This window comes from Durio zibethinus, chromosome 22, assembly GCF_047325235.1.
Source record: "Durio zibethinus cultivar Kanyao isolate XHJ-2024 chromosome 22, ASM4732523v1, whole genome shotgun sequence".
NCBI classification, from domain to species: domain Eukaryota; kingdom Viridiplantae; phylum Streptophyta; class Magnoliopsida; order Malvales; family Malvaceae; genus Durio; species Durio zibethinus.
The window spans coordinates 21,252,599-21,269,011 of NC_143183.1; the positions used below are offsets into that span (position 1 = coordinate 21,252,599).

Genomic DNA, 16,413 nt, shown 5'->3' on the forward strand with positions numbered 1-16,413 from the left:
TGATATATCATATTGACTTGAGTATATTTCACCAATATCAATCTGATAAGTCACCAATTTTTCAGATATAAATATCTCATATTCTCTTAAAGTAAGGGATTAATTCTTCTCTTAACTTTCTTATTTTTATCTTTGAACTATTCTCTTTCTCATCTACTTCACTAACTTAGAATGTTGTAATACAAACAACAAAAATAATTTCGGCCTTTGCTTCTAACCAACCTTATAATTTCATATTCTTATTCTCCAATCAAGCTTATAATCAATAAATTATCTCACTTATAGTTATTAAAAAAATTTTATCAATGGATTCGTATTTCTTTTTTTTATTATTTTTTTGAGAAAACCATGTGACTTCTCTTCTTATTTGATTAGAATGATGAGAAATTGGACAAACAAAAACAATATGCACAATTGTGAGAGAAGAATGTCTCAAGTGAAAGAAGAAAAGTTGTATTCACGTGCATATCACGTGACTGCTACATTTTATTTCTAATTGACAAAAATACCCCTACCGTTTTATCCAATTGCCGACTAACACGGTAACACCAAAAAATAATGGGCCTTCGGCCCATCGAAACATAAGCTTAACAGTCCACACTGTCTCGCTCTCGGCCTCTCCCCAATGTCCAATTCTCTTTTTCTCACTATCCATCTCTCATATCCACTCACACTCTCGCACATCCGTGCGTTTAATTCACGCGCCACCACTCTCGCTCCCATCAGTTTCTCGACTCCAGCATCTCAATCTACCGGCCGTGGTAAATTTCTCCGGATACCTGCTTCGATAATGCACTCCAACACGAAACTCGCGGCTACTCAACCGGAGCTGAGTCAACTCGACGACTTATCCGATTTCGAGAAACTCCTCTCACCGAGCGGTCACATCTCGATCTGCGGCTTCGGTTCCCTCCTCTCCGGTACGTACAGTTACTTGAGCTTTCAATCTCTTATTGATCATCATCATGATTCATTTGATCATCGTTTATTGATTCATGAGACCAGAGAGGAGCGCAAGAAGTACGTTTCCGAATCTGTTAAACTTCAGAGTAGCAAAATTGAATGGATTCAGGCGCCTCTTCGCTCACATCGCTCCAATTTTCTTTGATCGCTGCATCGCCAAGCCAGAAACCAAGGTTTTCATTATCTATTTGGTTACTGGGAAATTGAAAGGAAAAAAATAATTTCCTACTTTTTTTGAACTTCTATTTGAAGAAAAAAGTCTTTCTCTAGTGTCTCAAGAAGAAAAAAAATTGAGGAAAAAAGGTTTAATTTGATGCAATTGATTTCAGGAGATATCAAGCTTAAGTGTAGAGCCTTGTGAAGGAGAGACCATCATTGTTACCGTTTTTGAGATTCAAAAGTCAGAGGTATTGCCTTTTTTTTATATAATTTCAAATTTTTGAACATTTAGTTAAAGATTTCAACTTTTACCTCATATATATATATATATATATATATATATATAATGTTTGTTGCTCTGTAAATTCAGATTCCAGCTTTCATTGAAAGAGAGCTCGAGTTTCGGTTTCTAGCTGTAAGTTTCTTGATGCTTGATTTCATGTTTGGTTATCCATTCCATTGCTTTGGGTGGTTATCGTGGATTTCATTTGTTTCTTTTACAGGTTTTGCCTGAAACAGTTGATGGAGAGCCCTTTGCCAATCCTGCAGTATGTGAAACTTGATTAATTTACTTTCTTTCTCATGGCATTATCATCAAAGGGTTGCAATTTTTTTCTTGTTTATATTTTGTTTGGGATATCAATGCAGGTGCTTTGTGCTCGTTACAGTGATGAGGAATTCTTTCAAATTAGATGCAAAGGTAGGTTTTTTCAAGGTTTCTTGAGTTTATTAGTATTATACTCTGTCAGTGACATGTTAATCCTATATTGGGAGATTCTGAAAATCTGCTATGATATATAAGTAGGGGTTTAAATCCAAGTTTTTGAGTTGACCTTTATGGGATAAAACCGTAAGACTTTTTGGGTCAAAATGGACAATATCTCGAAAGAGATTAGATGCGGATCTACACACTGTCATTGTGAGGGAATGAAAGGATGATTTTTGTTAGTTTAGTTCTTGATGTTGCTTCATTTTGCTTGTGACAAAAGGTTATGTCTTTTTACAGGAAGCAGGGACATTTATTTTCAGCATTATGGTCGATACAACATCGATAAGATTTGGCGAGATGATATCTTGCCATGCCGTGTTTATCTCAGACACTGGTATGAACAAATTTTTATATCAATGCACATTTTATAATGTATAAAGCATGTGGCCTTTCACCTCTTGGCTTAGTGACTAAGGGGCTTTGAAAAAGGCTTGTGGGTTTGGATTCTAATCCCACCATCTCCCCTTCCCCCTTGTAAGGGCTTTGACCTCCTATGAACCCAAAACAAAAAAAAAAGCATGTGATGAATAGATAAACACATTGCTATTTGGGAAAAAGGAGTGAGTAGTCAATCTCTTAGCCATCTGAAATCTGACTCTTCATTTCCTGAATTCTTTGTGGTTTGATTCAATGCATGTCTTCAAAAGGTCAGATGAATTATGCACTTCAGTTTTCTGGTGCATGGAATTGCTGTTCTGTTCTTTCGTGATATGCTTTGCAGAACCACTAATGTCTTGCCCTAAGAATTTCAGTAAATGACTAAATGATTTGTTATCCTCTAGTGTATTGGCAGCTAAGAATCTGGGTGAAATTGCCTACAACAACTTTCTGGATCACACTTTCCTTGGAGACCGAACAACCACCATCCGAACATATTTAGCAACAACTGGTTTAGGCATCATGGAAGAGGAGCCTCCGGAGTCTTTGAAGTCTCGCTATGGTGGTTGATGATAGACAAATTGGCAGGCTAGCCTTTCAACATTTCTATCTTTAACCATAGTTTGGATCAGACCATTACATGATTATGGTACTATCTTTCAATAATTCAATCCTCTTACAGCTCTGGTTTTTTTGAGCATGTATCCGTTGTATTTATGTTACTTTTTCTCTGTTGCGAATGCAAGTGCAGCAACTCGTACAATAAAATAGTTACGAAAATTTCTAGGAGTTTATGAGCCCAGCCTCGAGGGCGTGGCTTCCAAAAATTGACGGGTAAGTTCCACCTAAGTAGGGCGGAACTCACTCGCCTCAGAAGTGTGTTCGTTGTTCAAGGTGTTGGCACGACCCGCCGTCTCTATACGATCATTGACGAGTCACCCTCCACCCCTGACAGGACGGGTTAATCAATGCAGCGGATCTCATCCGGTATAAATTGACGGACATTTATGCTTGGGGTCCAAAGCCTTCGATGTGGGATACCGGTTGACCAAGTTTCGTTTTTAAAATTTAAATTCCATTTTTGCTGTCATCAGCTTTTAGGATGATTTAAAATTTTAATGTAAATTCTTATTGAGACTTTAGAATATATCTTGATTTTAGAATTAAATAGTCTATTTTTACATAATCTTTTAAAATACTTTCATAGATGATGAAATATGAAAATGTGCAATCGATGTAATTCTCGTAGTCTTATAAAACTTCAAAGCTACAAGCTTCATCTTTTTCAAGTTCACTGATCAACAATTCCATCATTTTCTTATACATAGGCATATAGTGATCATTAATCATTGTTCTTGATAGCCGGATCTTACTGTACAGTTCTCTAGGTGTTTCATATATGCCAACATGTTCTCCGTTCAACCCGTCATCATCTAGGTCGGCAGCATCGGACGAAGGTATAGAAACAATATGCATAGTTCTGCCTGGGGGATAGAATCGGAGGTTCTCAGAGGCATCTGAGGAAGAGATGGTATTTTTACTTTCTGATGATACATCTGCCAGAACATTCTCCTCTTCTGCAATTTCTTTTGCCGCGGCTGCTTCTTCTGCGCGGGCCTGAAGATCAACTTCGCTCTCCTGCCTCTTAAGTTCCTTCTCCAGTTCATACCACAGCTCGCCACCCGTGATTTCATCCACAGTAGATGTATTAATAACTCTATTCACTGCAATCAGGGGTTCATCTTCATCTGTGTCATCGTGGCCTGAACCACCACTGGAATTGCATTCCACTTTGGTTTGCACTTGATCTATTGTAACCACTTCAGTTACGAGAGCTTCAGAACTTCTTTCCGATATTACAGAACTTCTTTCCGATATTACTGAAGCTTCAGTCATATCATCCCCCTTAGAATTCAATGAGCAACCCACATTACGACGGCGGGGACCCATGCAAGACCATGAAGATAGAGATGAGCGGCTTCTAACAACAGCTTGAGCGACATTCTGTGCACCCTTCATGACAACCTAAAGTTTAAAAAGAAGAATTAGCCAGCCTATCATCCCAAAACGGGAGTACCTCATGAAAACAAAATTCAAATGTGCATCCAAATTCTTAAACTCGTTACTTAAGCATCATTACTAGAAGGGAAGCTCAAACTACAGGGTCAAGACTTAAGCAAGCCCTTACATTCACATGCAATTTTTATGAGAAACTTATATTGAGCATCTCAATAAAACAACAAAGTTGGACAATCTCGTTAACCAGGGGATTCTAATTTTACCTTAGTGCTGCTAGAAACAGGTCGTAGAAGAGCACCGGCACCAGCAACTCTGGCCTTTGCACTAGCTATTGAGGGAAGACGAGAACCCAGAGCAGTAGCTGAACGGTAAACAACATTAAGGACCCTAGTATGTTCAACCTGATCCCGCAAATCATTTAACCACGAAGATGCTGTAACCTGATGATAACAACTTTTAGATAAGGAACCTCATAAGGTAGATTATAACCATTTTAAATAATTATTTCATAGTTGTGCTCCACTGAGGAGAAAATGAAAAGCACCTCGGTGCGAAGGTCGTCAACTGAAGCAGCTGAGAATGTAGGCACCAAATCAGACCCATTGATGATAGTTGTAATGAAGTGCTTGCCTGACTCTGCCAAATCCCATGTCATACATGCAGCTGCAATATAAAAACTCTGAGCATTTTGAGAGGAACAGTCTAACTAATTTCTTATAAGGGATAAGAAAAGTCCCATTAAGCACATGTCATCAGAACCTTTCAGCAAAAGAAAAAGCTTGAAGCATAATTTTAACCACAAACAAAATACAGCCTTCCACTTCTATCTCCATTCTTTATCTCTTACAGCACTATCCAATTATCATTAATAAGTCAAATTATGGGGAAAAAGTGTAAGCCAAATCAGGCAATTTGTTTCTAATAGAATAGTTTATTTTAAAAATCATAAAATGCATCAACAAGCACGTTGACACTAGCTTAACTATGAAACAGTAATATGCAGAAGCATTTACCTGGGGCAAATGTAAAACAAGTGTTAGAGGCAAACTCTTTCTGTTCCCGAAGAATGTACGTTAATAATGCTGCTGTGCCACCTCCAAGCGAATGCCCAACAATCTGACAATGAAAGGAAACATTAGATAACAGTTTATAAATATAGGCCGGCAATTTCTGTCCAATCATTATATCACAAAAGTATATAATTTCAACAGCAATATTATTGAAAAAAAAAAAAAAGAAACTGACTAAGAAATCTACAATTAAGTTCAAGAAAGCCAGACACCAAGGAACAAAACCAGCAGTAACTAGGAATTAGCAAAACATTGATGATTAAGTTGAGAAGATAAATCATACTTACAGGAATTATAATAACACTAAAAAAATGCAAAAGATGGTTTAGGTTGATCCATCAGAAAAATCTGCATCTAAGTAGCTTTGGAAAGAGAGGTTTGTAATACATCACAAAGGAAGCACACCAATTTTGGCAGGTTTACTATATGTAGTAAGAAAACAAAAGAGTTAGCAATTACCTTAACTTTATAGTCAGGATATTCACCAAGAGCCTTAAGCAGGCAAGGAGCAGTGAGCTTTGCAATCCAACGAGCTGCAGCAACCATTCCGCAGTGTGCATATCCTAAAACAAGGTTGCTAATCCCACCATCATGTAAAACTGAGTGGTGGAAAGGCACTACTGCACCAGTTGCTGCTGTTAGTGTATCTTTAATGCTGTGAGTACCACGAATCAATAGAAGGAAACACTTTGAATTTTTATCACGTATGATTGTGAAAGCTGGCTTCAAAAGCTGAAATAATTATTCCAAAAAATTGATTAATACCCTCAAAGAAGAGCTAGAACTGCTTTATCATGCACAAGAACAGATGGAAAGAACACACACTATACAACTATCCTCAGTGACACAAAATTTGCTTCGTAAAAGCAACAAGTTCATGCCAAGATGGATGTCTAGTTAACCACCAAGTGGAAAAGGTAAAAGAATCAAGTTGGGCCAACAATCTCTAAAGCTAACTTGAATGTGGTAAAAGCTAACCCATTTCCACCTAGCCTAAGGAATGGGAGTTCCAACTGGTTCTTAACTTCCTTACATTACATAAGTTTGATGAAAATGGGTAATCTTTTACGCCCTTGTCTCATTCTTTCCCCCACAACTAAGCATTGTTAGATATTTTACCTTGAGATTACGCTAAAAACACTGCTCGTATTAGAACTAGCAAGGAAGCTATTCGATGACTTAGACTTCACATAGCCTACATCAACTGCAATGAAAGATGGTCCCTTGGTTCTTAACTTCCCTACTTTACATAAGTTTGACGAAAATTGGTAATCTTTTACGCCTTACTCTCATTCTTTCCCTCACAACTAAGCCTTGTTAGATATTTTACCCGCACTTAATCTAAATTTTCATTCAGTATTCCTATTTGATTTCACAAAAACACTCCTCCTATTCGAGCCAGCAAGAAAGCTATTGGATGACTAAGACTTCACAAATAATCTATATTCATCTAACATTAAGCTTCCCTTTATAAATAAAATGCTTTGAAGAGGGTAACATACCCCAGCTTTGGGTTTGTGAAGAAGAACATATTCCTGTGAGTAACCGGCAGATTCTAAAAACACAGGAAACGGCTTCTTTGAGAACAGCATACATAGAGTTAACAACCTTAACAGATTATTCAACTCTTTTTTAATCTCTTGCCCCTTTAATTCCACGCAATTGTTTCCAGCATATACACTTGCCACTTGCAAATTTCCCTACGAACAAAAAGAAACGTTTTTTGAAAAAAAAATTTGACTTTTACCGCAGAGAACTACTAAAAATTTACATAAGCGCGTGAATTTAACGAACCTGCCTCCGCATAAGATAATTAATGCCAAAAGCCAAATCGCCGATGGGCCATTTCCCGAGAGTTTCCGAGTAGGTGAATCTCAGAGTCTCCGATATCGTTGAGATTGCTTCTAGCCAGGTGGCAGGCGCTTGAGCAGGTCTTCTAGCTATTCTCCTCTTTACCGATCTGCTCAATTTCGATAAATCTTCGTCTTCATCTTCTTCTCCGCCTTCACCTCCGTCGCCTTTAGGTGCCGATTTCTTTAACCAGACGTAGTACAGTATCACCGCCGCCCCCGCCGCGGTCGCCATTGTCCCGGCTGCCATCGTCTCAGCCTTCCACCAGATCTCTTAGGAAATAAAGCATCAACACAAAGATTGTGAAATCTACAATTAATGGCCGCTGATTCCTCAGCCACAAAATTTTAAAAAAAAAAAGAATTTTATTTATAATCTGAAAAGAAAATAAAAACATTTTTCCCTTTAAGTTGTTGGAAGTTGCAGAGGAAAGAGAAAGAGAAGCGAATAAGGAAAGGTATAATTCGAATGACTAAAAAGGACAGACACTTACAAAATGACCAGAAAGGAAGCTGTTTCTCCGCGGAATCAGGGAGGGTACTTTTGTCAGTTTGTAACATACACGTTGATGCGAAGTAGATAGGAATTGGGAAGGCGCGCACGTTAGGCATCCGTTGGGCAACCGAATTAATACTTAAATAAAATTATTTAATTATTAATAATAAAATAAAATAAAATGGAAATTATTAAAGCGATTCGTTTCGGTTTGAGATGGGGGCCCACAAATTGGCTGGATCCAACAGAGGATTTTTACAATTGAGTGGCCCAATGGGGTCCATTACTAAGAATCGTGGAGCTAATGAAACTGCAAAAAAAAAATCCCCAAATCTGCAAGGTCGTGGGCACCGAATTTTGGAGGTCCATTTCAAGTTTTTATTTATTTAAAAAATTATAATTATTATTAAATAATAATTTTATTGTTGGTTATAGTAATATTTTATTGGCTAATCGAGATGACATTGAAACCACTAGTGGAAACATAAGAGTGTTCAATTGTTCAACAGTTGCTTTCTTTTTAAAAAAAATATTTATAATTGATTCCATGATAATAACGTAGTAGAAGATATGTTAAAAAATAAATATAATGTTTTATATTTTATTTAAGATTATTATAATTTAAACTATAATTATGGTAACTAAAAATATAATTGTTTATAAATTAATTATTTCTAATGTGCAAACTATTAAATTTATTTAAATTATCAATAACAACAAAATTTTATCGCAGCATCATGTCATATTGGTCTTGATCCTTTATGTATTAAATAATCATAAATTTGAATTGCAAATCATTCTCCAATTAGGTGATGGTAATATTCATAGAAATAAATAAAAAGAAAGGAAAAGTTCTTAGGTTAAAGTAATATGCAAAAATGATAGCAATTAAATGAAATTGATGCATAAAATACCCATAAAAGAGGACCAACTTTAATGGATGATTAACTTTCTTTAGTTGGATGATTGATACAGTCATCCATCCCACATTTACCCACACTTCAAATTTTACCATTACCTTCAAAATGGAAAATTTTTTGCCTATATTTACTATCTTTTGATCTTGCTTGGCAAATCAGGAAAACAAGTGGAAATCTGCTAGAGATATGGTAAAATATACAATTATCTTCTAATATTGATATAATTAGTGTAACATCTTGATAATTAAATTTTAGGTGTAATTTTTTTACAAAAAAGTATGGGTAATAAGAGATTATCTATCCTAAAATCATGATATACTTTAAATTTCATCAAGAATTTATATTGAATTTGTAGATTCTCATTATAAAAAATATTAATAACGAGACTAAAACTAAGAATGTAAACAAATAGAGTTTTTAATGAATTGTTTGTGAATATATTCGGTTTATGTTTGTTTATATTTGTTTATTAAGCTTAACAAACGATTTTAAATAATATTTTTTATGTTTATTTATTAAATGAACTAAACGCAAACAAATATCTGTTTGATTTATTTATATTCGTGAATAAACTCGTTTAAAAATCATTTGTTTATTATTCTTTTTTTTTTATATAATAATACTACTAAAATTATATTTTTATATTTTATCCTAATAATATTTTAAGGTTCATTTATATTTATTTTGGATATATTCGTTTAGGACTTATTTGTTTAAATTTATTTGGTTGTGATTTACTTATTATTCATAGATATATATTTATATATATATTTATAAATATATTTATTTAATGTTCATAAACAAGCTCGTTTAATTTAATTGAATAAATACAAAACGAATGTGGATAACTTATTATTTAGATGAATGAATATGAATAAACAAAATAATTTTCTTAAAAATATGAACCGAATATGAACACTTTTAAAAATAAATTAATAAATCATAGATATACGTTAATTTGATTATATTCTATTCATTTATAATCTTAAATAGAATTTAAATTTTACAAATGAAATAATTTATTTTTATTATTGGACTCATAGTAATTGTAATGGAATTTGAGCTTTTGGACCTAACATGAGAATTGGTTTGTGATGTGACAAAAATGGGTCTACATTTAGCCTTTAATTGAAAGGGCCATTGCCTGAATTAAAGAAGCCCAATATTACTGAGTCAGCTTGCTAAAACCCAAACAAAGCGGTCCAATAAATCAACTAAGGTCCATGATTGGCTCAAGTTTAACTTGTTCAAGTGTAACAGGTTGATTGACCACATCGCTTGATTATATTTTTTGGCTTTGCTTGTTGACATCTCTGGAAGTTACGTAATCAATTTGTGTTTTAAGTTGATTTCATATGATCCGCTAATTCAATTACGCTTCTACTTCAATCAGATCGTTAATAGAAATTCGCCAATTAGATAACTTTTTTATATTGCTTGATAACGTCTTTCTTCGAATTTTGTCAAGCTTAATATGGACGCTGCCACTAAATTTAAGTGATTTAGCTATCGGTGAACTTTGCAAATCCATGCTATTTTCATAGGATTAAAAATAGATTGAGAGCATGGTTACAAAAAAAAAAAAAAAAATTCTGGTGAAATCTGGTTCATTATTGGCTTTCCAAAAAATTTCGAAACGTCTGCATAATAATGATTTGCTTTATCATGTTATACATGGTCGCAAACAACTTCTCCAATCAGATTGAGATTGTTCTCTTAATCATATCCATGGAGAGATTAATTTTTGTATGAAATTTTTTTGACAAATTTAACTTACAAAACTTTAATAATCTAAAATACGACATAATTGTATGATATAAATATAAAATATAAAAATAATATAATTTAAAATTTTAATAATAATTTTATCTAAGTTTAATAAAATAAAAAAATATATTTTATATTTTTATATTGATATAAATTATTATACATAATTTTCATGTAAAATACAATGTAAATATATAAATTCTAATATTTTATATAACATAAATATATGTATTATCATATTTACATGAGGGTACCTTTGGAATAGCAAAATTATTATCTCCTCTTTCTGCCTTAGGTAGATTAATGTAAGATGATATTTTGGCTTTTGCAAGACCTAGAGCCTGTACGGAGTAAGTGATTTTCCACAATTCTTGAATTTGATTGAGATTGTTCTCTTATTCGTATCTATCAAGAGTGACATTCCTGTACAAACTTTTTGACAAACTTACCTCACAAAGGCACCTCTGAAATAGCTAAATTATTGTTTCCTTCTTCTACCTTAACTAGATTGATGCAAGATGATATGATCTTTAATTGCAGTAGCATTGTAAAGTTAATATGATCTTTAATTGTTTTTACCAAAATAGATCAAAACTTAAGAAAAATTTTAAAAAATTTACAGATATAACAATCGAATTCAACTTACGAAAATTCATCTCTTAAAATAAACTCTAAAATTATGAGAATTCATCTCTTAAAATAAGCTATAAAGTTAAAATCATTTTTGAAGAAAAGGCGTGAAACCCAATTAATTTCATGTTTCCATATGCCTATTTTTATTTGGAACTATAAACTTATGATGGAAATCAAGACTAAGATCTTAACAAAACCATTGTTCTAAGTTAAATATAAATTCGTTGATTCATGTATTTTTATTATGTAAAAAAAATTTGTATATTTATATCATATTTTATATAAAAATTACGTATTATAATTTGTATCAATATGAAATATATATATTTTTTATTTTATTAAATTTATGTATAATTATTATTAAAATTTTAAATTATATTATATTTATATTTTATATTTATATTTTATATTCTTATCGTATTCGTGTCGTATTATTGAATTATATTTTAAATTATTAAATTTAATTAAATAAAATAAAAAAATAACAAAGGATCATTAAATACTCATTAAACTTAATTAATATATAATTTATAATAATAGTTTTACATTAAATGTAATAATTAATAATTTGATTCATAATTTTCAATCCATTGGGAGAAAAATTATCATCGAGTACCATAAAATGTCTTGATATCAGAGAAACAACCCATAAAGTATTGTTAAATAGGCTTTGGAATTCCCAAAACCGCCTGCCTTATCCCAACAAAAAGAAAAATTGCATTGGGCTTTGAATTCCAACTGCTCTAATTGACCTTTTCAATGGCATAGAGCAAATGAAAACTTTGTGAAATGTGAATCTCCCTAATTCCATTATAATTTGTACTTAGGTCTTAAAACCTAGGAATAATAGCTCAATAAAATACTTCACCTAATGCTATTAATATCCTCTTTTTAGCCATTTGATAAACTAGGCAAACCTTTACATAGTCTTCCCAATATCTCATGTAGGGGGTAGCTAGAAATAACCAGGAAAAAGAAACCCTTCAAACAAATTTCATGAAATCTTTCTAAACTTGTTTGACTAATTACTATAGATGGCAATAGAAAGGGTTAGGGATGAGTTTTTTACTTGTCTCGAACTTAATTTGCCTCTATAAACTTAATATCTAAATTCAATATGATATTAAAATATTATCTTTATACTTGAATTTAATTTGATCCGTATATATTTAAATTCATAATTAAATCGATCTGAAATTAATAAAATATTTTTTAATATAAAATATTGCATTTTAATATAAACATTATTTTTTAAATATTAAGATAAAATTAAATAAATATATAAATATAAAATTAAATAAATAATAATAAAATTATATATATCAAGTTAGGTCAAATTTACATAAGACTAAACCTAATTTTTCTTAAAAAAAAAACTCAACCTAACAAAAAATTTAATTAAAAAAAATTGATCTTATAATATCGAATCAAATTAAAATTCATTGAATATGGATTGAATTGCCAACCCTACTAATTACACTTTTTATTTATACATATTTTTTGTGTTGAGCATTTGATTAAATGATCATGGTTCCCTTTCCAAGTGCCAAATATCATCTTTTTTTAGCTTTTTAACCCTTGCCACACTTCTCCTCAAACGGAGAAGGAAAAAGGGGTGAGTTTTGCAGAAGGAATGTTTATGTTGTGGCAGAATGACAAAAAGTTTAGAATTAGAGGACAATTTCAAGGAAAATTCTGTACCTTACTTTTTTAATAAAGCTATAAAAGCCATGTGCCATGGCTCAATCCATATTGAATTTTGCTTTTTTACAAACTTGGAAGAAGTACTGGATCCACCAACCAAGCACACCAAGAATTTATGAAATTTCAAGCTGTTGTCAAGTCAACAATTTGGCAAAAGGTGAAAAAAAGAGAAGGTTGGAGCCATGGAGCTTAAAATTTTCTGGCCCAAAGGACCCCATGGCATGGCAGGGGGCCTAGTGGATATCCTTTTTCAACTACCCTTTAGACAACTTCCTTTTGCTTGGGGTTCCAGCTGGGTATTATTTGAGTGGGTCACACCTGCTGGACGCTCCAGTTTCATGTGATTGAATTCAATACTCTTCATTGTTAACCTGTTGAAATTACTGATACCATGTCCAAAGGAAAGAAACTCTCTTTTGTCATTTATCATTTTTGTGTGGGAAAAGCATTTCGAAATAAAATCTTGAATGCATTAGGTTAAGATAGTGTGTCTTTGGAAGGGTTAATAATTCAATTCATATCGATCAAATTTTAACTCGACTTGATTTTATAGTATCGATTTTTTTTTTTTTTAAATCAAGTTTTGAGTTGGATAAGGGTTAGGTTTCATGTAAACCTATATTGTCTTGACTCAATATATATTATTTTTTATTATTTTATATATATTTTTTAATTTTATATTTATATTTAAAAATAATATTTTATATTAAAAAATATTATTTTATTAATTTTATATTGATTGAATCAATTGTAAGATTAAACTTATTTAGGTTAAATATAAAAATAATATTTTAATATCGAATTAGGTTGATTTTAAATATTAAATTTATAAAATTAAATTGGATTTAAGATTTTAAAATTTCTCGATTCAATTCGTTATTATTTTTAGTCTTTAATTAAGTTTAGTGAAAAAAAATTATTTTTAGATTAAACTCGAGACACCGTACACCATACTATAAAAAATTAATTTTTTAATTTTTGTAAACTTTAGGCATGAGAAGAAATGATTACATTTGGAAAGGATCATCAACCCAACAATATTATATATCACCTTGTGTTCTCCACTCAATGGTTAGGTTGCAAAAAGGGTTAACCTGACCCTTTTCTTTGAGACCTCCATTTTCAATCTTCAATGAATGTCTGATCTGATTCCATATCTTTATGCAATCATCAAAGTAAGTTAAGTCTTGTTTTTCATGTTACAACAACAATTGCCTTTTATAAAAGTCTGGAGTTATAAATTTGTTTGATATTCAAGTAAGACAAATAAAGAAATGAAGGAGGATAAATAATTTTCCTAAATTTGTTTACAACTAATGTTGAGAATTTGAAATAAAGTAACCAAAAAGATTTTACTTTGAAAAGAGTAAATGAAAGCTTTTTCAGTTTTCTAAAAATTTCAGTTATAAATTTGGATATTATTAGGAAAGAATCTAATTTGACAAATTCATTTCAAATTTTGTTTACTGTTAAAATGATTTAAATTCAAATGCAGGTTTAATTCAATTGATTCGTACAGTTATCTATAATATTTAATAAATTTAAAATTTAAACATTAATATTTGTAATTTTTGTATTTTAGATATTTTGATATTTTGTATTAAAAAAATGATTTTTAGATCTTTAAAGCCTAAGAAACATAAAATTACTAATTGCCTGCAGAAATTCTTGAAGGTTTCAATTAGCCAAATGGCAAAGCCAACGTTTCTTTTTCTTCCCACCAACTGATCCACTTTCAAATAAGCCTTCATTTTCTATTTCTCTCTCTCTCTCTCTCCCGCAAACTCACCCTTTTTTTTCTTAACCGCTCCACCTTACATTTACATTATTTCCTCTCCTCTCTTTAACTCTTCCTAACCCTGCAAGAACCATCACTTCAATCTTCATTTTCAAGCCCATTTCACCCCATTTTCTGTCATTCAATTCTTAGGATATACCTCCCTTTTTTGCCTCTAAACAATGGGGAGAATTGGGCTGGAATCAACAATATCAGATGCTGCAAAGTCACAGTTGGTCCTGGAAATTTGCTCCATGTCAACCACTCCTATTGCATGTTCTCATAAACACCATTTCAACAACCCTGTCAAGTCACATTTCATGGACTGGTACCATCTTCTAGGAGTACGTTTTTTAATTTTTTACCAGGCTTTTAATCTTCATCTGAATATTCAACCCTTTTTTTGGGGTATTGCATTTGGCTCAGGATCTTCCCTTGCAGGTGGCAGAAGATTCAGGATTAGAGCTCATCAAAAGGCGTTATCATAAACTTGGTAAGCTATTGCCTGATGCCAGAAAATGAAAGTATTTTCCATTGTTTTGTTGAAAAGGGTTGTTTTTGTTTTTGTTTCTGTTTCTGTCTTCAGCTTTGCAACTTCACCCGGATAAAAACAAGCATCCAAAAGCTGAGATTGCCTTCAAGCTTGTTTCAGAGGTTGGATTACTTTATTGCCTTTTTATTCTTTTGGTGGCATTGAAAATTGGAATGGATTGGATTACTTGTTAGATTCAACAAATTGAACTTAACAGGTCATAAATATAGATTATGGATCAATTCAGAGATTGCCTTATGTTCTTTCTATTTTCTCTCTAGTTAAAAATTTTCTTAGTAAAGCCGATATCTAATCAAAAGTTGTGGAATGGAAAAGAAAAAGAAACTTTTTTACTAGACTATTAACTTCCGAAATGGTCATGGTATCAAGTTCACCAGTCAAGTTGATTAAGGGGATGAAACAGACGTGAGGGCTGTCCCACTGGACAGAAATTTAAAGAAAGAAACGTACGCTATTCAATTTAGTAACAGAATTTGGTTGAACAAAATCTCAACTTAAACCAACAGCATCTGCAGTGTTAGGTATGATAGCAATTCATTCTTGCCAATGCACTACTCACCAAACTCAAGAAGATCAGATACTCTCATAGTTTTGTAAAAAGAGGAGAAAAAACAATTATTTTTATTTTTCAAGGTAGTAATCAAACTGTTTCTTACTTGCAGGCATATACATGTCTTTCTGACAATGTGAGGAGAAGAGCTTTTAACTTGGAGAGGTGGAAATACTTCTGCATTGAATGCAATAGAATCCCATATTCAAGTGGCAATTCTCTTGCCAATTCACAACATTCATCAAAACCCAAGGTGCAGGATCCCATGAACTTTTCAAGATCTGGTAGAGTTGTGCAAGGTTTAAAAGATATGAGGGATAGATTTAAAGAGGAAATCAGGGTTATAGAAAACTGTTTGAGGGTTCATAGCTTGTCCAGGAGGGAATCTCCTCTCTTTAACCCATCAAACAATCTCTGTCAGAGTGAGATTAAACAAAAGAGTCAAAGAGAGACCCCAATTTTTGAACCTTCAGATTATCTATTTCAAGGCTACCCACACTTGAGGAGTCAAATTTACAAGAAACCTGAGAGCTTTTGGCACTATCAAAGAGGGAGGAGCATACAGGTAAGAGGGAAGTATCATTCTCCAATATTTGAGAATGGATCAAGCACAGGACCATTTAGGGGAATGCTTAAGAGCAAATCTGTTTGTATTCATTCATGATCGTCATTCTTTAGCATCAATTTAGATTGCTTGCATCTTAAAAGAAAAAAAAATTCTGCTATCGTTTTGAAGGAATTAGATTCCAGTGCACGAGAATTATTCTTTGCTCTGTTTTACATTGTCACAGCAAATCAACATCCC

At 32.5% G+C, this 16,413-nt stretch overlaps 3 protein-coding genes across 5 annotated transcripts; 2 read left to right on the forward strand and 1 right to left on the reverse strand.

Annotated features, from left to right (window-relative positions):
- The first annotated feature begins 583 nt into the window (after nt 1-583).
- On the forward strand, nt 584-3,507 carry LOC111306883 (uncharacterized). 2 transcript variants are annotated; one of them, XR_016331851.1, is made up of 9 exons: nt 584-920; nt 1,006-1,136; nt 1,293-1,370; nt 1,493-1,537; nt 1,626-1,670; nt 1,771-1,822; nt 2,129-2,225; nt 2,674-2,918; nt 3,021-3,507. XR_016331851.1 is itself a non-coding variant. In XM_022904870.2 (8 exons), the coding sequence occupies exons 1-8, from the start codon at nt 626-628 to the stop codon at nt 2,837-2,839; spliced, it is 909 nt and encodes a 302-aa protein (XP_022760605.1). In that variant the 5' UTR covers nt 585-625; the 3' UTR covers nt 2,840-2,969. The 2 variants fall into 2 exon arrangements, 1 of the variants encoding a protein (XP_022760605.1); XM_022904870.2 differs by lacking the exon at nt 3,021-3,507 and having other exon boundaries at nt 585-920; nt 2,674-2,969.
- Nucleotides 3,496-7,550, reverse strand: LOC111306882 (lipase class 3 family protein). Of its 2 annotated transcripts, XM_022904868.2 has the most exons (7): nt 7,153-7,550; nt 6,861-7,058; nt 5,818-6,090; nt 5,302-5,404; nt 4,833-4,951; nt 4,552-4,728; nt 3,496-4,294 (listed from the first exon to the last, which is right to left on the reverse strand). In XM_022904868.2, the coding sequence occupies exons 1-7, from the start codon at nt 7,456-7,458 to the stop codon at nt 3,521-3,523; spliced, it is 1,950 nt and encodes a 649-aa protein (XP_022760603.2). In that variant the 5' UTR covers nt 7,459-7,550; the 3' UTR covers nt 3,496-3,520. The 2 variants fall into 2 exon arrangements, with proteins under 2 accessions (XP_022760603.2, XP_022760604.2); XM_022904869.2 differs by lacking the exon at nt 5,818-6,090.
- A 6,988-nt stretch (nt 7,551-14,538) lies between these two features.
- Nucleotides 14,539-16,381, forward strand: LOC111306886 (uncharacterized). The gene is made up of 4 exons (XM_022904876.2): nt 14,539-14,849; nt 14,947-14,998; nt 15,092-15,159; nt 15,721-16,381. Exons 1-4 carry the CDS (start codon nt 14,688-14,690, stop codon nt 16,270-16,272), a joined length of 834 nt encoding a protein of 277 aa, XP_022760611.2. The 5' UTR covers nt 14,539-14,687; the 3' UTR covers nt 16,273-16,381.
- Nucleotides 16,382-16,413: the final 32 nt, after the last annotated feature.

What these genes read in the sequence shown, in the direction of transcription:
- LOC111306883 (XM_022904870.2), top strand. Translation starts at nt 626, where the DNA reads ATGTCCAATTCTCTTTTTCTCACTATCCATCTCTCATATCCACTCACA. An exon ending in CTTCGGTTCCCTCCTCTCCG is followed by an intron (nt 921 to 1,005) that starts GTACGTACAGTT and finishes TCATGAGACCAG; the next exon opens with AGAGGAGCGCAAGAAGTACG. An exon ending in TCGAGTTTCGGTTTCTAGCT is followed by an intron (nt 1,538 to 1,625) that starts GTAAGTTTCTTG and finishes TTTCTTTTACAG; the next exon opens with GTTTTGCCTGAAACAGTTGA.
- LOC111306882 (XM_022904868.2), bottom strand. Translation starts at nt 7,458, where the DNA reads ATGGCAGCCGGGACAATGGCGACCGCGGCGGGGGCGGCGGTGATACTG. An exon ending in ATTATCTTATGCGGAGGCAG is followed by an intron (nt 7,059 to 7,152) that starts GTTCGTTAAATT and finishes TTTTGTTCGTAG; the next exon opens with GGAAATTTGCAAGTGGCAAG. An exon ending in TTCACAAACCCAAAGCTGGG is followed by an intron (nt 6,091 to 6,860) that starts GTATGTTACCCT and finishes TAATTATTTCAG; the next exon opens with CTTTTGAAGCCAGCTTTCAC.
- LOC111306886 (XM_022904876.2), top strand. Translation starts at nt 14,688, where the DNA reads ATGGGGAGAATTGGGCTGGAATCAACAATATCAGATGCTGCAAAGTCA. An exon ending in AAGGCGTTATCATAAACTTG is followed by an intron (nt 14,999 to 15,091) that starts GTAAGCTATTGC and finishes TTCTGTCTTCAG; the next exon opens with CTTTGCAACTTCACCCGGAT. An exon ending in CCTTCAAGCTTGTTTCAGAG is followed by an intron (nt 15,160 to 15,720) that starts GTTGGATTACTT and finishes TCTTACTTGCAG; the next exon opens with GCATATACATGTCTTTCTGA.